The sequence below is a fragment of the Lycium barbarum genome, chromosome 5 (genome assembly GCF_019175385.1).
Source record: "Lycium barbarum isolate Lr01 chromosome 5, ASM1917538v2, whole genome shotgun sequence".
Taxonomy (NCBI): domain Eukaryota; kingdom Viridiplantae; phylum Streptophyta; class Magnoliopsida; order Solanales; family Solanaceae; genus Lycium; species Lycium barbarum.
In genome coordinates this window covers 970,168-992,659 of record NC_083341.1, presented here as the reverse complement: position 1 = coordinate 992,659, position 22,492 = coordinate 970,168, and the positions used below count along the sequence as shown (strand labels likewise).

The 22,492-nt window shown below is 33.0% G+C and overlaps 2 protein-coding genes across 2 annotated transcripts; both read left to right on the top strand.

Annotated features, from left to right (window-relative positions):
- The first annotated feature begins 4,016 nt into the window (after nucleotides 1–4,016).
- LOC132640031 (V-type proton ATPase subunit G 2) lies at nucleotides 4,017–11,223 on the top strand. Its single transcript, XM_060356439.1, has 4 exons — nucleotides 4,017–4,175; nucleotides 9,061–9,174; nucleotides 10,053–10,153; nucleotides 10,731–11,223. Exons 2-4 carry the CDS (start codon nucleotides 9,084–9,086, stop codon nucleotides 10,872–10,874), a joined length of 336 nt encoding a protein of 111 aa, XP_060212422.1. The 5' UTR covers nucleotides 4,017–4,175; nucleotides 9,061–9,083; the 3' UTR covers nucleotides 10,875–11,223.
- Nucleotides 11,224–15,768: 4,545 nt separating this feature from the next.
- On the top strand, nucleotides 15,769–21,019 carry LOC132640030 (patatin-like protein 6). Its single transcript, XM_060356438.1, has 4 exons — nucleotides 15,769–16,497; nucleotides 17,247–17,441; nucleotides 17,684–18,336; nucleotides 20,715–21,019. Exons 1-4 carry the CDS (start codon nucleotides 16,224–16,226, stop codon nucleotides 20,991–20,993), a joined length of 1,401 nt encoding a protein of 466 aa, XP_060212421.1. The 5' UTR covers nucleotides 15,769–16,223; the 3' UTR covers nucleotides 20,994–21,019.
- The last annotated feature ends 1,473 nt before the right edge of the window (nucleotides 21,020–22,492 follow it).

Below are 22,492 nucleotides of genomic sequence, written 5' to 3'. Positions count from 1 at the left end.
TAAAAAAAATTGTGGGCCTCATATTAAACACCATGCGTATCCATAACAAACACTAATATAATAAAGTTTTAAATACGGAGCACAAACTACAATGTTATATTAATCGTGTTTTGAACATAGTATCCCATATTGACAAAATCAAGCAATATATATAAAAAAAAAAATTAATCCCATATTAAAAAAATAAACAATGTCAAAAAAAAAAAAAGTTCAGACTTTGTATTCTTAGCAAACACTAATATAATAAAGTTTTAGATACGGAGCACAAATTACAATGTTATATCAATCGTGTTTTGAATATATATATATATATATATATATATATATATATAATGCATAAAAATAGTGCAAACTAATAATGTTCAAAAGAGTGGGCCCCATACTAAACAACACCAAGCTTGATATATATATATATATATATATATAATGCATAAAAATAGTGCAAACTAATAATGTTCAAAAGGGTGGGCCCTATACTAAACAACACCAAGCAATATAAAAAATAAAAAAAACTATATAAAGCATGGGATTGTCCCTTAAAAAAAAAAGGTGGGCCCCATACTAAATAACACCGAGCAATAAAAAAAATGAAATTCACCACATCCAAACTCACGGGAAAAAAAAAGTGGACCCCATATTAATAGAATCAAGCAATATTTAAAAAAAAAAAAAGGTGAATCCAATAATAAAAAAAAAATTATATAAAGCATGGGTTTAGACCCATGCTTCATCGTCCGTTGTCTCTTCAAAAAAAAGGGTGGGCCCCATAATAAATAACATCGAGCAATAAAAAAAAGGAAGAAAAAAAAGTGGAACTCACCACATCCAAACTCACGGGAAAAAAAAGTGGACCCCATATTAATATAATCAAGCAATATTAAAAAAAAAGGTGAATCCCATATTAATAAAACAAACAATGTTAAAAAACAAATGCTTAGAAAATCAAATAATTAAATCAATAATGATGGACTCATTGCCACATGCGTATCAACCCATTAGTGGGAGCAAATGAAATTATTGTACAGCAATATACTTAAAATACTTATATATTAAAATAAGATAGAATTTAATTACTTTTTCATTTTTTCCTTACTCTAATAAATGTGAAAAGAGATTAATGTCATAAAATAAAAAATAATATTCAATGGAGATCAAATAATTAATAAGCTAAATTAGTGAAATTATAATTCTAGTTGACGTTTCCTTAAAAACCGTGTAAAAAACAACATGACAAGTAAAATGAGTTAAACAAAAAATATTTACTAAAAATTAAAAAATAAAAGTTCTTCATGACCCCATATTAAACACCAATCAGTATTAAAAAAAAAAAAAAAGTGAAACCCACCATATCCAAACTCTTGGGGAAAAAAATGTGGGCCCCATATATATTAAACAACAACTAATATTAAAAAAATGAATCCCATATTAAAAAAATAAACAATGTTAAAAAAAAAGTGCTTGGAAAATCAAACAATTAAATCAATAATGATGGATTCATTGCCATATGCGTATCAACCCATTAGTGGGAGCACATGAAATTATTGTACAGCAACATACTTAAAATACTTATATATTAAAATAAGATAGAATTTAATTACTTTTTCATTTTTTCCTTACTCTAATAAATGTGAAAAGAGATTAATGTCATAAAAGAAAAAATAATATTAAATAGAGATCAAATAATTAATAAGGTAAATTAGTGAAATTATAATTCTAATTGACGTTTCCTTAAAAAACATGTAAAAAACAATATGACAAGTAAAATGAATTAAACAAAAAATATTTACTAAAAATTAAAAAATAAAAGTTCTTCATTTAAATAGAAAATCAAATTTCTACTTCGTTTCATCTTAAACATATAAAATTAATATAATAATTTGAATTAGAATTATCCAAATCAAATTTTGATAAAAAAATTATATGTATTACTTTACTATTACTACTATATAGAAGAGCCAGTTTATAGAGGCAACATCGTCGTCCGTGTTCGGTCCTATTTTTTTATTTAAGATTAAAAAAAATCCTTTGTGGTCCCACCCACTTTATTATTTAAGGCAAAAAAAAAAATAACGTTTTATACTTTATATTACCAACTCTTCTAAAAAGTAGATAGAAATACTTTATTATATTTCTATTTTTCTACTATATAGAAGCATCGGTTTACCCATGCTTCGTCGACAGTCACTCTTAAAAAAAAAAAAAAAAAAAACTGGACCCCACCCTCCCCAAACTCATGAAAAAATAGTGGACCCCATCCTCTTCAAACTCATGAAAAAAAAAATGGACCCCATATTTAAAAAAAAAAGGCAACGTCAAAAAAAAAAACGTGCATCTCATATACTAAAAAATCAAACAATATTCATATAATTCCCAAAGTATCCCCATCAAGTCAATAATAGTGGATTCATTGCCACATGCATATTAACCCATTAGTGAGAGCAAATGAAATTATTGCACAGCAAAAAACATGGACCTCATATTATTATTTTTTTTCAATTTTCTATTCCGCCATGTCATTTATTTATTATGTTTACATATATTTAAAAAATAACATACAATTTAATTACTTTTTTATTTTTATTCTTACTCTAATAAATGTGAAAATAGATTAATATCAAATGAAGATCAAATAATGAATAAGATAAATTAGTCAAATTATAATTCTAATTCGCGTTTCCTAAAAAAACCATGCAAAAGACAACATGACAAGTAAAATGAGTTAAACCGAGAATATTTACCAAAAATTAAAAAATAGCATTTCTTCGTTTAAATAGAAAATTAATTTCTACTTTGTTTCGTTTCAAACATGTAAAATTAATTTAATAATTTGAATTAGAATTATCCAAATTAAAATTTGATAAAAAATAATAAGTATTTTACACTTTTAAATTAATCGAATTAAAATTGAAAGTATCAACTGATGCTTAAATATTGCTATTATTTTATCTCAAAGAGAAGAAAATAGTTTTCTTTTAAACAAATCTTCTCTTTTAAAAAGTATTAAGAAATTTTCGTAGCAAACACGAATAAAATAAAGTTTTAGATACGGAGCACAAACTACAATGTTATATTAATCGTATTTTGAACATAGTGTGTGTGTATATATATATATATATATATATATATTATCATTATCTAAACACAACTACATATACATAGATACACTATAATCCGAAATATTGGGCCCGTGCGCAGCACGGGCATAGGCCATCTAGTATTTTTATAATTGAGAGTTTAGTGTCTTCCCAAGAAAATATCTTATTGTTAAATCTAAAAACCTTCTCACCATCCTAATTTTTTTTTCCCATTCGATATTGGACCCTGAGTCCGATTAATTTAATTTTTTTCATTGGAAAACTCCACTTTAGAAGTAAAAGGCTCTATACAAAAGACGACTCTATTCTTGTGACTCGAACAGAGACATCTGGTTAAGAATAATAAGGTAATTCTCTTTGGTCCATCGTTAAATAATAGTTAACAATAATTTCTTTTTAAGATTTAAGGGTCAAAAATGCACCTCAAGCAGGGGCTGAGCTAGGTTGGGCAACTCAAACCTCCTTCGACAAAAAATTACACTAATACACAAGATTACAAATTATTTTTATGTATATATAGTAGATGTTGAACCCCTTAGCTCCTTCTTTGTTTACTTCTTTATATTTTTTAATCTCCTTAGTAAAAATCCCAGCTTCGCCACCAACTTCAAGTATCATTTTTTTTTTGAGTTTTCTACCTTAGCAAAACACACCTAAATTATCATTTATTCACTTTTCCTATCAAAGTAAACAAATGATAGTTAAGGTGTATTTTTTGAACTAGTCGGTGATAGTTTAGGTAGGAAAATCTCATCCCTAATACTTCAGGTAAGAAATCAAAAAAAAAAAAAAAACCATAATTGAGGTGTGTTTTTGACCCTTTTTTTTTTTTTTTAATTGAAACTCTTTCAACTTTAACAGAATAATGCCTATATTTACGTAAAAACACCTTTTTTGGTTCATACAAAATTTCCTAATTACCAGTTGGGTAGTTCTAAAATCTAAATAAATAAAACAACTTATAAGTAAAAGAAAAAGAAAAAGGAAGAGCTAACGTGAGTACGTGACTCTTTCTATACAAAAATATCAAACAAAACCTTCAAATTTCTCTGCACCGATTTCAAATCTCAGTTTCTACAGGTACTATATATATATATATATATATGGATATAGATATATTTTTAATTTGAAATGTGCTAATTTTAGCTTGAAATAGATTAGATCTAGATCGGATGATTTGTTTGACTTAATTTTGATCTGAATTTGTTACTACAATTTAGTTATAATCAACTACGAGTATTTGTTTTTGTAAAATAATTTGAATTGTGATTAAAGCAGAGAATGTAGTTGATTATAACTAGTTTAGAATTGAGGTTTAGGTGATTGATTGACTAATTTTGATCTGAATTTGTTACTCTAATATAGTTATAATCAACTATATGTTTTTGCAAATGAATTCAAGGTTTATTTGAGATACGCAAACAATAATGAGTTATAGAAGATTTGCAGTTGGAATCGTCAATGTATAAATATTCGAATTGTGATTAAAGCCGAATGTAGTTGAGACTAACTAGTTTAATTGTTTGACTAATATTGATCTGTGATTCCTTTGATTTATTACTCCGCTTTAGTTATAATCAACTAGTTGTTTCTGGAAAATATTTGAAATTGTGATTAAAGCGAAATGTAGTTGATTCTAACTAGTTTGAAATTGAGGTTTAGGTGATTGTTTGACTAATTTTGATCTTTGATTCCTATGAATTTGATTTGTTACTCTGCTTTAGTTATAATCAACTACGAGTATTTCCTATGAATTTGATTTGTTACTTTGCTTTAGTTATAATCAACTACGAGTATTTGTTTCTGCAAAATAATTTGAGGTTTACGTGAGATAGCAAATAATAATGAGTTATTAGAAGGTTTGCAATTAGTTGACCTTGAATCACCAGTGTAAAAATATTTGAATTGTGATTAAAGTGGAATGTAGTTGATTATAACTAGTTTGGAGTTGAGGTTTAGGTGATTGTTTGATTAATTTTGATCTGTGATTCCTATGAATTTGATTTAATTACTCCGTTGTAGTTATAATCAACTATGAGTATTCATTTCTGCATAATAATTTGAGGTCTAGTTAGATTTGAAACAATAATGAATAGTAGAAGATTTCCAGTGTAAAAATATTAGAATTGTGATTAAGGTGGAATGTAGTTAATTCTAACTAGTTTGGAATTGAGGTTTAGGTGATTGATTGACTACTTTTGATCTGTGATTCCTATGAATTTGATTTGTTACTCCGCTTTAGTTATAATCAACTACGAGTATTTGTTTCTGCAAAATAATTTGAGGTTAATGTGAGATTCACAAACAATAATCAGTTATAGAAGGTTTACAGTTAGTTGACCTTGAACGGCCAGTGTAAATTTTTGGAATTGTGATTAAAGCGGAATGTAGTTGATTCTAACTTGTTTGGAATTGAGGTTTAGGTAATTGATTGATATCTGTGTGTATTGATGGATCTATCATTTCTATAGAGCGATTCTAGGAATCATAACTAGTTATAATCAACTATCTGTTTCTGCATAATGATTTGAGGTTTACGTGAGATTAGCAAAACAATAATGAGTTCTAGAAGGTTTGCAGTTAGTTGACCTTGGACCACCAGTGTGAAAATATTCGAATTGTGATTAAAGCGGAATGTAGTTGATTTTAACTAGTTTGGAATTGAGGTTTAGGTGATTGATTGACTTGCTTCTGGCAAAATGCTTCAGCTTTAGGTGTTTGACTTGTTGACAATGATATCTTTGTCTATTGATGGATCTATTGTTTCTATAGAGTGATTCTAGGAGTAGTAACTAGTTATAATCAATTATATGTTTCTGCCTAATAATTTGAGGTCTACACGAGATTCACAGACAATAACGAGTTATTATAAGGTTTGCAGTTGGTTGACCTTGAACAGGCAGTGTAAAACTGTAAATTATTAGAATTGTGATTAAAGCGGAATGTAGTTGATTCTAACTTGTTTGGAATTGAGGTTTAGGTAATTCATTGATATCTGTGTGTATTGATGGATCTATCATTTTTATAAAGCGATTCTAGGAATAGTAACTAGTTATAATCAACTATTTGTTTCTGCTAAATGATTTGAGGTCTATGTGAGATTCACAAACAAGAATGAGTTATTATAAGGTTTGCAGTTGGTTGACCTTGAATTGCCAGTGTAAAAGTATTCGAATTGTGATTAAAGCGGAATGTAGTTGAGTTTAACTAGCTTGAAATTGAGGTTTACTTGATTGATATCTGTGTGTATTGACGGATCTATCATTTCTATAGAGCGATTCTAGGAATAGTAACTAGTTATAATCAACTATTTGTTTCTGCATAGTAATTTGAGGTTTACGTGAGATTCGCAAACAATGATGAGTTATAGAAGGTTTGCAGTTAATTGACCTTGAATCATCAGTATAAAAATATTCGAATTGTGATTAAAGCAGAATGTAGTTGATTCTAATTAGTTTGCAATTGAGGTTAGGTGATTGATTGACTTGCTTCTGGAAAATGATTCAGCTTTAGCTGCTTGACTTGTTGACAATGATGTATTTGTATTGATGGATCTATTATTTCTAGAGAGATTCTAGGAAGAGTAACTATTTTTTTTTTTTTTTTGATTAAGCACCGGGTGTCCGAGGCTCTTAGAGCCCCGACTAATCCCGAGGCTCTAGGAAGAGTAACTATTCTGAAATATCCTTTTTCTGAGTTTGGGATGGGAAGAAAGAGGGGATGGTTGACGGTTAGCAGTTTCTGATCCGGGTTTGAAATTATTGTCTTGGATTTTGTATAATGTAGATTCCTTTGATATGAATATGATTGCCTGCTCGTGTTTGCTCATGGTCCTAAAGGAAACAGTCCAATAGCCCTCTGAATATTCAACTAACAGTCCAGTAGCCTTCTGAATATTCAACTAAGCTATGTGTAGCAGTATTACTGTGGTCTACTTTGGAGAATTGACGTGGTTTTCTGATTCTTTCTGAAGTTAACTGCTAATCCTCTAGTTTTTCCTTCATTTCTAAGTAGGTTCTGTATCTGATTGAAAAGGTTATACCCGTCTTTTTTTTTTTTTTAGAATAAAATTGTATCATTCTGTCAGGCTCCAGTTTTATGTTTCCATGTTTTTGTTTGACTAGAAGTACCATTTAGATGACTATTCCAGTTTGGTATTCAGATTTTTTTTTTTTTTTTAAATATAAATTTTGCTTTGCCTCAAATTTAGGCTATGAAATTGATGGACGGGTCAGGTGGTGGTTTCTCTAAAGTCTTATGTATGAGTATTTAAAATTAAGCTTCCTTGAGCATATCTAATGCAACATGCACAGTTACGCTTCATATGGGCTCCAATGTGAAAATCAAAGTAGTACAAACATATGAAGAGATTGGTGTACATGCCAATTTGGGGAAGCTCCAAGTTCACCCAACACAACGAGGTTGCATGATTCCGGACTCGTGTTGCATCTGGTTTGTTGAGATTGTGCAGTACTTGGACAAGAGAAACTGTTGATTGAGTAAAGATTTGTATTTTGAGAGTCGTTGGAGCATAGCTGTTTGATACCTCTCTTCTCTTTCCTGATTGAATTTATTGTAGCTTGTTTAGTCGACCCACAAGAGAGGAGTTAAATTTTATTGGCAACAACAACAACAAGAAGAAGCCCAGTAGAATCCCACAATGTGAGGTCTGAGGAGGGTAGAGTGTACGCAGACCTAACCCCCACCTCGAAAGGTGGGGCGGCTGTTTCCGAAAGACCCTCGGCTCAAGAGAGGAAAACAAGACAAAAAGTCAGATAGGGACAAGCATATCAAAAACAATATGAAAACGAGGGATAACAAAAGCGAGAAAGTCATGATAGAACAGTCTGGAAAGAAAGGAACATTAGCTACCATAGATAAATAAGATAGTCAAAGTACAAATGCCCAACAAATATAAGTAGCAATCAAATGCAGAAATCAAATGGCAATAAACGAATGAGCAAAACTACAACTACTAGGGTGAAAGGATAAGCAACCTAGCCTTCTATCCTAATCTGAGTCCTCCACAACCTCCTATCTAAGGTCATGTCCTCGGTAAGCTGAAACTGTGCCATGTCCTGTCTAATCACTTCTCCCCAATACTTCTTCGGCCTCCCTTTACCTCTCCTGAAACCGTCCATAGCTAACCTCTCACACCTCCGCACTGGAGCATCTGTGTCTCTCCTCTTCACATGCCCAAACCATCTCAGCCTCGCTTCCCGCATCTTGTCCTCCACCGATGCCACTCTTAAATTTTATTGGCATGGCTGATTAATTGTAAGTTTAACTTAAGTTCCCATTTAGTTGGCCATTAAGAAGTTGTAGGAATAGCTTCCTATTGAGCCAAGAATATTTTTTCTCTGTCAGCTCAAAGCTAATTGTGAGGCATGCGTTACTTCAACTATCTACCAAGTTCTGAGCTCATAAGTATTTGACCTAGGATTCTTTTCATTCTAGACCAGGCTGCCGCAGTAGATTGGGAACTATAGCTAATAAACTATAGGATAGCTGAAATTGCAATGACACCAAAGCTATTACAGGGACATCCTCACATTTTGCGGGCATAAAATTAGCAATTGAAGTGTGCTAACATGCAAAATACATGTGTCCTCCCTGTCCCACTTGCGATCCACCTCTGTTTAGCCTAAATGTTGGGTAGTTCGAAGTCTGGCCTATAAATTTACAACCTGGACTACACACGAGAAAAGATCCTAGTACAAACTGGTCCTTAAATTGAACCGTGTTGTAAATGAACTATGTGTGGTTTTTCTTTTGACATAATACTTATAAGTTTTGGTCTTGTCAATTACTCCAAGGCCATAAATTTTTTGCATAAAAGACGTCATTGGCTGTTCTTTTTAGCATAGTTTCACAGCTTGCTAACATTGTGCTGAATAATGGTTGTTGTGTTCTTCAAATATCTCATTGATATATTTAAGACACATATTTTCTTCTTTTTTTGTAGTTTTATAAGTATATCAGGCAAGGATGGAATCCAACAGGGGCAACCAGACTGGTATTCAACAACTTTTAGCTGCAGAGCAAGAAGCTCAACACATTGTCAATGCTGCCAAGAGTGGTAATTGATTTCCCCTTTTTTAGCACCTCCAGTTTTCTGATTTTTGAATTGGATTTCTGTTACTTTCACTAACTGTAGTGCAACGATCAGGAGACCTAGTTCATCAGCGACATACATATGCTATTTTCAAGTCATGGGTTCATTGCTATAATTTCCTCTTTCCACATAATAACGTCTATTTCCATTGCAGTTCAAATTTTTCCCTTCATGCGTAGTTGTGCATGGTAAATTTCCTTAAGACCACGTTTTGGTTATAGTGTCACACTTTCTGAACCTATTACTTGACAGACACTAATTGCATTCTTAGGTGTGCGGTACTTATTGAGGGGTTGTTTTCAGTCTTAACCAACTCAGTTCCAATAAAAGGGAAAAGCTGGAGGATTTTCATCTCTGATGTGCACTGAATAAGTAAAATCTAAGCTGGACGTTTCTTCCTAACAATACGCCACTTTGCCTTCACAGTTTTAAGTACACTTCATTTTCTCAATACCGTAAGTTGTATTTCCGATCAAACTGCAACATTCCACTTAATATGCATTTGTTATGTTCGAAAAGGAATTTAATTCATATATAGGGCATGTCTAGAAAAGATGCAAATTCAGGCATTTCTTGTAATGGATATTTTCAATAGGGAGTGAATATGGGATGAGAGCCCAAGTTATTGGATATTGGTAAAATTTTGGATGTCATGCCTTTAATAACTATTGCAGCAAAAAGCTGATAATTCTTATACTTATTCCCATGTCTTAACTAATTATACTTATTCCCATGTCTTAACTAATAGTATGAGTTGTGGCTATCGTCTTTCAGAGCACCTGGACTGGAATCAATCAGTTGTATAAACAAGTTCTATATCCTGACTTTGGTTTCACATGCAGCAAAACAGGCTAGAATGAGACAGGCAAAGGAAGAAGCTGAGAAGGAGATAGCTGAATTTCGTGCTTACATGGAAGCCGAGTTTCAGAGAAAGGTTGAACAGGTAAATAAGAAACAAATGGTTTCAGAAAAGAAACCAATTTTCGTGTACCTGTATGACAATAACAACAACAACTACTCTTCAATCCCAAGCAAGTTAAGATCGGGTATTTCTTCACATATTGACTAGTTTTACGTTGGCTGTCAAACTTATTGCAACCCTCTTCTTTTATCCGGACTTGGCGCTGCTATGTGAGCAAGTTTACACATGCTGCGTTGCATGTATTAATATGAACTCGAATATTTAAAAAAGCAAACATGAACATTTAAGACCAAAACTAGTGTTTCTTTACATTTTCCCCTTGCTGTATTCTTGATCAGTGCCCATATTGTAGGTGATCTCCTCTTAGATCTTTAGAACATGATTACCTTTTCTGCTTTCGTCTGTTTGCTGATGGTAATCAGAATGTTTGGTCAGTCCGTTATTTAGGATGCTGATTAAGAGGATAATTGTCTTTTATTTTCAATTCGAACTTCCTTTTTTTCGTGTGTGGGGCGGAGGGGGGTAGGGGAAGTAATGTGTTATTCAACTTACTTTACCCTTGATTAAGCACACTTGTTAATATCCGTGTTGTCTACAGACTAGTGGTGATTCGGGTGCTAATGTCAAACGCCTTGATCAAGAAACATTTGCAAAGATCCAGAACTTGAAAGCAGAATCCAAAAGCATCTCCAACGATGTTGTCCAGATGCTTCTGAGGCAAGTGACAACAGTAAAGAACTAAGATCATCTCTGAACGATGAGCAGGTTCAAGTTTATGGTCATTTTTTTTTTTGCAGATTTTTGATTACCACTATTGCTGGTTTTCTTGCTACACCAGTTTAATGAGTGTCGTCCATTTGTATTTTTATTTATCACTATTGGTTTTCTTGGCCCTAGTTGAATAAAAGAAATCATGTACCGATATTCTGTGAGGGCAATTTTTTTATTTCAACTTACCCACACTGTGTGTTTACATTAAACAAATGAATGAAAAGTGGTGTCATGCACATTGATAAGCGATATGTATTCTCACTGTGGAAAAAATAATTGATTTGGTGCTTTCTATTTATTATATTAAAATCTTTGATTCATTCTCCTTGGACTATTCTACTACTTTTAAGTTGAAAAGAGATTGGAAGTTACAAGTAGTTAAAGATGGAGAGTAATTGTTATTGATTTAATATATTAACGAACAATAAATAGAGACAAATAGTATTGTTGAGTAATGGAATGGAATAGTGGTCAATGAAGTGGATTGAACACTGTAAGGTTTCAGGTTCAAATTCAACAGAGACAAAACACTAAGGGTCTGTTTGGAAAACCACCTGGTAATTGGAATTGGTGTAATTACTAGGGTAGTAATTACCCAACTTAGAAATTACGACGGTCTATTTGTTTGCCATAACTTAATTACAATGTAATTACACGCGTACAGACATCACGTTATCAAAGAAAATAAAATAAATGGAGACGAATAGTAGTGTGTAGAAAGCATTTTTTTCATTTCTCACTCGATGCATTGGGCCTTTAGCTATTACGGATTCGCATCGCATAAGTTTCATTAAAATGGGAAATACTTTCTGGCAGGATTTTTTTTCATATCCAGGCTCAAACCTGAGATATTTAGTTAAGGACTAGAATTCTAGCCATGCCACTGCAACCTTTAAATTGTTGAAACATTCACTAAGCTCACCTCACCCAACATAATTAATTGTTCTTTTTAAGTAGGCGTTTGGACATGCGTTTTCATCTCATGAGATGAAATCCCAAATTATCTAAAAAGACGTGATTTGGGATTTCAAATCATGATTTCAATTTTTCTAAATGTAAAAGTTGACCCATAAGTTGATAGATATATTTACCAATCATGTTTACCAACCATTTATATAAAAAATTAAAAGATCTACAAGTTGATTGTATATTTATAACAAAGTTACTCTTACTAACCATGTTGGAGGATTATATTAACGGAAAAGGGCCAAATATACTCCTGTACTATTGGAAAATGGTCAAATATACCCTTCGTTATACTTTGGGTTCAAATATACCCTTGTCATTATACTTTGGATTCAAGTATACCCCTCCTCCATTAAAATTGTCCAAGGTGGACACCAAATATGACGTAACACTACAACTCAGCGAGGTGGACAACACGTGGCATGCCACCTCACCACCCAACGCATTTACCCTCTCTTCCCCTTTTTCACCCACCAGTACCATCTCCTCTCCCTTCACAACTAATGTCCCCATCAGCACCACCACACCACCATTTCAGATTACTCTTTAAATACATGTATATAGCGATTAGGTCAGTAACTGAATGATGAACATGTTCAGTTACTTTAGCTTCTCTCTTTTTCCTTTTCCGAATGAAGCAATAAGATTAACTAGAATACCACAGCCTAGACAATTTCAACCTAAGTTAAAAAACCAAATATAAATGCAACATTATCCTCACTTGGATAAAAATTAAGAAGTGTATGCTTCCAACAAAGATTAATTGAGATTCTTGGAGCTTTCATGTCAACCTGGATACTTAGAAAAACTTCATTGGCCATTCAAAATAAGTTTAACTTGATAATTGAATTTATACCTTTTCTGAAAATTTCAAAACGAGAAACAACATAAATTGCATACGATCAGTTAAACAGAATTCAACTCAGTAAATGAATTTTCAACAGTTGTATTTCTTGAAATGGCTAATTGGGCTGGTGTGGTGGTGCTAACAGTGGCAGTAGTTGTGAAGGGAGAGGAGATGGTAGTGGTGGTTGAAAAGGGGAAGAGAGGGGTAAGTGAGTTGGGTGGTGAGGTGGTACACCTCGCTGAGTTGTTAGTGCCACGTCATATCTGGTGTCTATCTTGGACAATTTTAACGGAGAAAGGATATACTTAAACCTAATAACGACAGGGGTATATTTGGACCTAAAGTATAACAAAAGGTATATTTGGCCCTTTTCCGTTATATTAAAGAGTAGTTACATTACAACTCATGTTTAATTTTTCATTTTATTGAACTAAAATTTAATTAATTAATGTTGTATTGTTTAATTAACAATGTTGTATTTTTTAATTAACAATTACTTCAATATCAGGAACATCATATTCTTCATGGGGTTGGCGAACAAAACCTATTAGACATGAAAAGAATATTATTAAAACTTGATTATGAAGTGTTAATAGTAACGAGATATCATAATAATCTATATTTGGAGTTATGCAGTCAAATCATGTTAGAGTCCCTTAATACTCGACTCTCGAGGTGCATGAGACTCTTGACGCTTAGTACGTGAAAAGTTTTCAACTGAAGTACCCAAGTAGGTACACCAAATAAGGAAAAAAGAACTATCTTTTTCAAAGTTTAAATCATTCGAAAATAAAAAGGTCTAATCCTTACTTAAGATCCCAGTAAAACTGAAGCAAGATTTTAATAATTACATCCTCTGTTAATTCTATATTCAAATTAATTTCAATATGTAAAATTGAAAATTCTGGAATAATCTATTTCGATTAAAATGATAAATCTCATAGCTCTTAACAATAAAAGGAGTACTTTGAAAATCATAACGAATTTTGCTTGTCTATATATGTTCTATTCCATCTTTAAGTTTCGATATTTCACCTCGATGGTTAGGCCGCCCTACCATATACATGAGTTTTTCAACATTTTAGCTTATAAATAATGTTCTTTTTTGTTTTCACGCGATACTGCTTTAAGTTGGGCATGACTAATCGGGATTCGTATTGGAAAGTTTCATTTTGACTGGTAAAATAATTTCTATTAAAGGTGACTTTATTCTCAAAATTCCAACTCAAAACGAGATTTCTAATTAAGGATGTCAAACTAATTACCGCTCCACTATACGCTTTATATTATCTGTCTTTAAGAATTTAATCAATTACATCGGTAGCAAGTAGAAGTAGCAACTAGCAAGTAGCAACTATGAAAAAGGAAATGATTTTCTTTTTCTTGTCCTCCAAAAGGGAATAACTTTAGATATTGCAAATTGTGCAATTATTAGTGCTTTCCCAAAACTTGCCGACAAAAATATAAATATATCAAAACAGAAAATCCTGTTTATTATAAAACATAAAAGGAAAAAGGAAGGGACATTAACATTGGCCCCCCAAATATCTGGATTTTAATGACAGAACAAATGCTATCACACGTTTTTGAAGCCTTTAGTATAAGTACGTACAATATCAACAAATTTTCTAATAAAAAATATGGCATTTATTGTGACTTATTACTTTGGTAGGATTCCATCTTTTTAATTTAGAATTTCGCCATTAATATTGGTACGAATGATTATGAGGAATCAAATTTTATTATTGAAAGTATTTAAATAGTTTTAAGTAATAGAAGAAAATCTTATATGACTTACTAAATACAGTAATTAAGCAGTTTTAGTTCTTTAAATTTGCAAATAGTGAATATTTTTTGTCTCTATTAAAATATGTAAAACTCTCCGGTCGGTAGATTTAAAAGGAACTTTTAAAACAAATACGATTTTAACATGAATTCACATTTGGAGGTAGAGGCAGAGTCACGCTTTAAAGCTTATGGGTTCAGATTCTTGCCCTTTTAAGTTTATTTCTAAGTCAATAATTTATGCATATTAAATAAATTTTTAAAGATAAATATAGTATTTAAGCCAAGATTACTTGATTCAGCCGAACACACACCTTGATCTCTAGCTCCGCCCTTGTTTGGAGGTGTCTTTTTTTGCAATTTTTGATCTATTTTTAGAGTCTGGTGTAGCTTTTAGAAGCATAATTTTTGATATTCTTGTATTTGGATATCATTTTTGTGTTACGATTTCTAGAATTTTGACGGTGGTAATTTCTAATAATTTTGGTTAATGCTTTTTCAATACAATTCTTACTAACATCTGACCGTCAGAATTTATCAAATATTTAAACGAGACTAAAAATATGCACTTCTAAACAAAACAAAAACTTAGAGAACCAAAACTCTCAAACAAAGAGGCGGAGAAAGGATTTGACGTTTATGGGCTCGGGATTTTAGTTTTTTAAAGCTACTGAGTTCTTAATTAATAATTTGTATATGTTCAATAGATTTTTATTACAAATATAAGATTCTGACTAAAACTACTGGTTCAGCCGAACCCGCATCTGATGAGCAAGCTCCGCCCATGATCAAACAAGTGCTCAACTTGTACATTTGAAAGTAACTAAAAAATGTGGTGCAACAGATTGAGTTGTTTCTCCCTAACTAGAGGTATCAGATTCGAGTCTTAGATATGATTTTTTTTTTATCGGGAGTTCTTCCCCTCGAATGGGACTCTACGCAGCACATATCTGAATATAATCGGGCTCTAATGCGGGTATCAAATATCGAGTGGAAACCAAAAGAAAGAAAAAGAAAGATTATATTGTTCAGGGGCGGATGCACAGCCAACCGAGGTTGTTCACCCGAATACCCTCGGCAAAAATTTACAGTGTATATATGGAATAGATTTTTTGTGTTTATGTATATATACTAGCTTTTGAACATGCTCAATAAATGTAAAAGGTTAGCTCAAGTGGTTCAGGATATTCAAAATTATCTTGAGTGCTATACATTTTATATTTAACTTTTGTTATTTTTTTCGAACCCTGAATTAAAATTCTAGATTGACTTCTGTTCATAACTTTCTCTTCCTGATATACTCCTCCTTTGTGTGTATCTATCCCTCTCTGTATACATACAGAGTGAGGAAAAAGAGAAACAGAAACAGAAATATACCCACCAAAAAATATATACATCTATTGATCAATTCCTTCTTCAAAATCACATTTCATTTCAATTTGTCAAGCATTTGTGAGGTAAAAGGAAAGTAAACTTACACCAAACACACCCTTAATCTTCTCTTATAGTTTTGCAGAGAAAAAAAAAAAAAAACTGTCTTCACGTTTCAAACATTTAACCAAAATTCCCTCACATATACATATATATGTTCTACCTATTAAATTTAAAAAATGGGTTGAAGATGGAAAATTTAGCATATGGGTATTGATGATTTGTGACAAATGAGGCAATTCCAATAAAGGGTTGTTGAAATCTTGTTTTTTTTTTTTTTTTGGTTGAAAAATGGAGTCAAATGGTATATCAGATATGAGATTAGAACCTAGTATTGATACAGATAAGTTAAGTTATGAGATTTTTTCAATTCTTGAAAGCAAATTCTTATTTGGTTATGATGATCAAAAGCTTTGGGTACCTAAAAATTTAACATCTGCCATTGTTGAAGAGAAGAAGAAAAATGATGAAGTTTTAATGGAGAATATTCAGGCGATTAAAAATCAACGAGGAAAAATATGTATACTCAGCATTGATGGTGGTGGAATGCGAAACATATTATCAGGTGAGATGGAAAATATTTTATTCTAAGGTTGGAAAATGTTTTCTAGGAAAATAAGTGATTTTTCTTATTCATTTTTTTGTGTAAATATCATTTTAAGAACATGTGCATATATCCAAAACAAAAAAGTATGAAATTTTTGAATTCGGAGTGCAACTTCTGGTGGTGGTGTGGATAGACGGGGGGTAGGAGGTGGGATATGTGGGTGGTATGGGGTAGGGCGGGTAGCGTGGGTGGTAGACAGGGGGTGGGGGTGGGGGTGGGGTTGGGTGGTGGAAGTGGGGGTGAGAGGGAGTTGGGTGGTGGAGGTAGGGGTGGGCGGCGAGGGCGACGATGGTGGGGTAGGGTGGGTGGGAAGGAGATAATCTATGTGGAATGCCACTTGTGGAACTGGTTTTCTTTAATTCCATTACAAAATTCATTTTCCTCATTTTTAAGGAATTTATTTTCTTAGAGAAAATGTTTTCCAAAAATATTGACAAACCGAATATGAGAAAGTTAGAAAACATTTTCCAGATAATGTTTTCCTCCGTATGGAACACACCCTATGCTCTCTACCGTTCTTCAAACTCTCTATTATATGAAAATAGCTAGCGGCATCATCTCTATTTAAAATAGTACGAATAACTGACAACAGAAAAACCTATTCCTATATAAATTTGATTATAAAATTCTAAGCAGACATGAATTAAAGTACCAAATTCTAACTAATTTTGGTTTCCTACTACTTTGAATTATTTTTCTAACATCAGGGAAAGCTTTAGCGTATTTGGAACAAGCATTGAAGGCTAAATCGGGAAATCCAGATGCTCGAATCGCCGATTATTTCGACGTTGCTGTCGGTTCCGGCACCGGAGGAATTTTCGCAGCGATGTTATTCTCAACAAAGGATCAAAACCGTCCGGTTTTTCACGCCGAGGACACGTGGAAGCTTCTAGCGGAACAAGGTATGTTGGTAAAATAATTCAAAGTTGTAGAAAGTCAAAATTTGTTAGGACTTGATATTCTAATTCATGTATGGTTAGGATTTATAGTCAGAATTATATAGGAATAGGTTTTCCTATATTGAGTTAAAGTAGGTTTCGTACTATTATAAATAAAAGTGCTGCTAGCTATTTTCATATTTTGGAAAATTGTAGTGAGCATTCAAAGATTTATGAGTTTTTGAATAATATATTTTTCCTTCAAGGTAGAAGAATTTACCCTTCGAAGGGGTCGAGTTCCGCTGGAAATGGTTTTCTCCGGCGTGTTTTCCGACGTGGGGCAACAGATTCAGATGCTGCCGGTTTAGATAAAGTGATGAAAGAAGCATTTATGGATAAAAAAACTGGTCGAAGCCTTACGTTAAAGGATACACTTAAACCGGTTTTAATCCCCTGTTATGACTTATCCAGTACGGCACCCTTTTTGTTCTCTCGAGCCGATGCTTTCGAGTCGGAAAGCTTTGATTTTCGGTTATGGGAAGTTTGCCAGGCTACATCAGCTGAACCGGGAATTTTTGAACCGGTTTGTATGAAATCTGTCGATGAAAAAACGGGGTGTGTGGCAGTTGACGGCGGTTTAGCTATGAGTAACCCAACCGCTGCAGCGATCACGCACGTGCTTCATAATAAACAGGAATTTCCTTTTGTGAGAGGTGTTGAGGATATTTTGGTACTTTCACTTGGGACAGGGCAGCTTCTAGAAGGAAACTTCGAATTTGAGCATGTTAAGAAATGGAAGGCTAAGGATTGGGCTAAACCAATGGCCCGAATCTCCGGCGACGGAGCGGCTGATATGGTGGATCATTCCGTCGCCATGGCGTTCGGGGAATGTCGGAGTAGTAACTACGTCCGCATTCAGGTAAACATATTTATCTGCACTCGATATTTTTACAATGGATTAACTTAACTTTATGATAATCACAAACATAGTAGTCACAAATTAAAGTAAAATATACATTACTAATTTTTAGATGATAGAAGTTTACTTGAAACATTCGAGCCGTGACTTAGTGATCAATGAATGTGAAAAACGTACGAGAGTACAGTTCGAATTCTAGTATAGACGAGTAAAGTTAGGTGATATTTTACGTCTCACTATGCCTTTAATGGACAGAGTTACCCAATACTTTTGTTGGTAGAAGATAACAAGTATCTTGATGTGTGTGCAAATTAGATTGAGTCTCAATTGTTAATAATTTATCCCGTTTGTGTTCTAACACCGAGTCACGGGCGGATTTATAGTATAACGAGCAGGTTCGATCGAACCAATAGTTTCGGTTCATCCACTATATATATGTGTGTGTGTTGAAAACACACTAGATAAGTACATATAAAATGAATATGTTTGGAGCTCAAAGAAATGAATGAAATGTGAGTTCCCAAAATTCCAAACCTGTGAAGTCAGCCTAACGTATAGATACACTTACCAATGCATGTAACATTGTAAATATGACATGGGTTTTATTGGTTTAGGACAATTTTGATTACAATTTGCATTGGGCCTCAAGGGGACAGGCTGGGAAAGGTGTCTTTGACATGGAAGGGGTGGGGTGAGTCTAAAATGATTTTTTTTTTCCTTCATATTTTTGGGTGCATTTTAATTCTTGAATCTTGATGCATAATTAGGAAAATCATAGTTGTCACTACAAACTAGGGGATTTTTTGTAATGAATGTGTCTACTAGAAACAATGTTGTCGTTGCCAAACAACTGGACAAAGGGGATATATTGATCTTGATTGAGAAAGGGGAAAATGTGGATGTTAATAATATATAATAGTAATAATGATAAAAGATTGAATTTTCCACCTGGGAATATAATAAAAGGCAGTCCTTTTCTGTAGTCTCACTGGCAGAAATGGATGATATCTGTTGGTAGCTAGTTGCAGAATCATCAATGTGGCACTCTGTGCCAATTAGTACAATAATTGTTCACAGCTGTGGTTTTCCATATTTAGATGGGAATGACCATTCATCATATTCTAGCAAAAGTTTGTTACTCATATTGCAAGGTGGTTTCAGGATTTAAAATTTATGTGCTCTACAACGACCTCAAGTTAATATTGCAATAATAATTGGATTTTAGTCAGATATTTGTAGATATTTAATAAACAATTTTCTTAATATATCAGGATCTAGACAAAAGCTACGGGGTTCATGTGAAACCGTAGCCAACCCTCCAGATTCGCCCTTGCTCATATTTACCTTGTAAAGAATTTTACACTAACTTGTTGTGTATGTAACTTACTTTTTTTTTCTGGGTTACTAATCTACTTATTATGAACAGTTACTTATAGTTATCTTTTGGATCATCTGATAGTGTAAAATTTTTCACTATCAGTGCATTTAAAGTACTCCTATATAACCTGAAGTCTAATTGGTGAGACTCTGTTGTTCAAAGTATGGATTGGTTACAAATATTCTCGTGTTGATTTATTACAGTTCAGCCAAAGGTGGGGTTTTTACCCTTTACAGATTACTTATAAAGGAAGATTGAAAAAGACCGTGTTTCTTAAAAGCTTACCATATATATTGTGTAGTGGATGTAAAAAAGGTACTCTTGGTACTGTTGTGAGGTGGGGAAATTGACAATGGTGTATACACTATAATACTATATGCAGAAAGATAAGATAATTGACTTGATGACATATAATAATCTCCAGTGGAGGATGATTCAGAAAATAATGGGATAACTTAAAAAATTCTAGTATGGAATATATGCTAGCTACACTTGCTAACCATATAACTCACAAACGCCAAAGATTGTGGTGGGATAGATATAATTCCTCCATCTTTAACTAGAGATCTCGCGTTTGAGCTCTGAGTATGGAAAAAATTCTGGTAGGGAATGCTTCCCCCTTAGTGGACCTTACGTGGACGTCGAGTGGGAAACAAAAAAACCATATGACAGTTTTGAGTTCTAGGTTTATATTGACATGCAAAGTAGAACAACTTGTCACCATACAACTATTACTGTATGATTTCTTTGTATAGTAAATGATTAATGCTTTCTCCAAACTTCAAGCCTCGACTATATTTCTTGAATTTAACTTATACACCTTTATTACACAATCTGTACATTTTGACCTGATGTAGTAGGACTAACTTGCTTTATTTTCCAAGTTACTAATCTCCCTTTTTTTATAAACAGTTACCTGTTATCTTTAAGATGATTTAATAGTATACAATTTCTTTATACAATAAGTATGTAGAAGTTAAACTCTTCTTCTCAATCACAGGCTAATGGATCGAGCTTCTGTCGTTGTGGGGTGAACATAGATGCCGATCCAAGTCCTAGCAATGTGAAAAAGCTTGTGGGAATTGCAGATGAAATGCTGAAACAGAAAAATGTAGAGTCTGTACTATTTGGTGGAAAGAAAATAGCAGAGCAGAGCAATTTCCAGAAACTTGATTGGTTCGCTGGAGAACTTGTACAAGAGCATCAGAGGAGGAGTTGCAGGATAGCTCCCACTGTTGCATTTAAACAACATCTCCCAAACAGTTACCAAGAAAAATAAAATGAAAAGATCAGAAAAAATATTTGGTAAGTTTTCTATCTATCCCATCTTTCCATTTTGTATGATCTGTCCACTGCCTTCGACTTGTACTATATAACTTTTAGTGAAATATATATCAATATACATATTTATACAAAAGTCGCTTCCATTTTGACAAAGTAGTAGTGGTGTTGCCTGAAGGGCTTTGGTTTGCAACACGTGAAGTGTGAGTTAGGCGTACGTCGAGCCGATACAAATTCAGAATTTTAATTTATAGGTTACGAACACGCAACTCTTTCTTTCTTATTGGATTCGAAATAGATTATTTGTACATATTAAGTATGGTGTAGGCCAAACCTACTGAATTCTGCGGAACGCGTAATATTGTAGATTTCCTCCTGACATCGAGTTTGAACCGTACTTTACAAAGCCTGGTTTTTAAGTTGGGAGAAGGGTAAAAGGGTGGAGCTATACTCCCTAGAGTTTCTAACCTGTGCCCCAACTGGAATCGAGCCAAAAGCCTACCCGAGATTACTCCAAACTAAAAAGTATATATAGTGGATGCAATAATTTTAAAATTTTGAATCCGCCTCTATTTTTTGAAATAACTTCAGGTTTGATGATGTTGACAACCATATTTTATGTTCCAAGCATGTTCAAGGGCAGATGTAGGCTTGAATATACAAGTTTGCTAGAATTCAGTAGTTTTAGTCCAAATCCTGTATATGTTAAAGAAATTCGCTAAATCTGTACAAAAAATAATTTCAGAACTCAAATACTAACACTTGAGGTCGTTATCCTATAATCCAGAGCCGTTGCTATTGTCAACTAGGACCTTTTAGGCTCATTATTCGAACATTATGATATGAACCTAAAACATTTTTTCTTAGCAATAATTTAGGTTTGGTTTAGTCGAAATCACGAGAAGATTTAGGTGTTTGTTTCTATGCATCCGTGGGCTCAATCTTGTCATTATCTTTTTGTTTTTAAAAGATCAATCACTTGGTGGTGGTTGTAATAGTTTATGAGAGATGCTTGACAAATAGGTGATGGGAAGAGAATCTTTCCCTATTAGTCTACCGACACTTTTGGTTCTTGAATTAAGATGACATTTTGAATCATCTTATATTGATATTGAAACCCCACAATACTTTTTTTTTTTTTTTTTTGGAACTGAGGTCATTCTAGTCAATTTGCAGTGAAACAAAAATAAAATAAAATTGCAGGTGACCTTGTGAAATCTTATGTTGCTTGAATTCTTCAAAAATGTTGTCAGAACCATCATCGGGTCCTCCAAAGATTCACTATTTCTGAAGATCCAACACGTATCGTCGACATTTTTGAAGAGTCCAGGCAACATAGGTGGAAATTCCCTCATGTGATTTAACTTAATAGGGTAACTTTTTTTATAACATCCGTATACTTGTTTGTTTTAGTAGCTGTTCACTATGGATATAACTTATATACTGAAGTGTAAATAATTTCTATACTGCCTGTTTTGCATGTTTTAGTAGGTAATT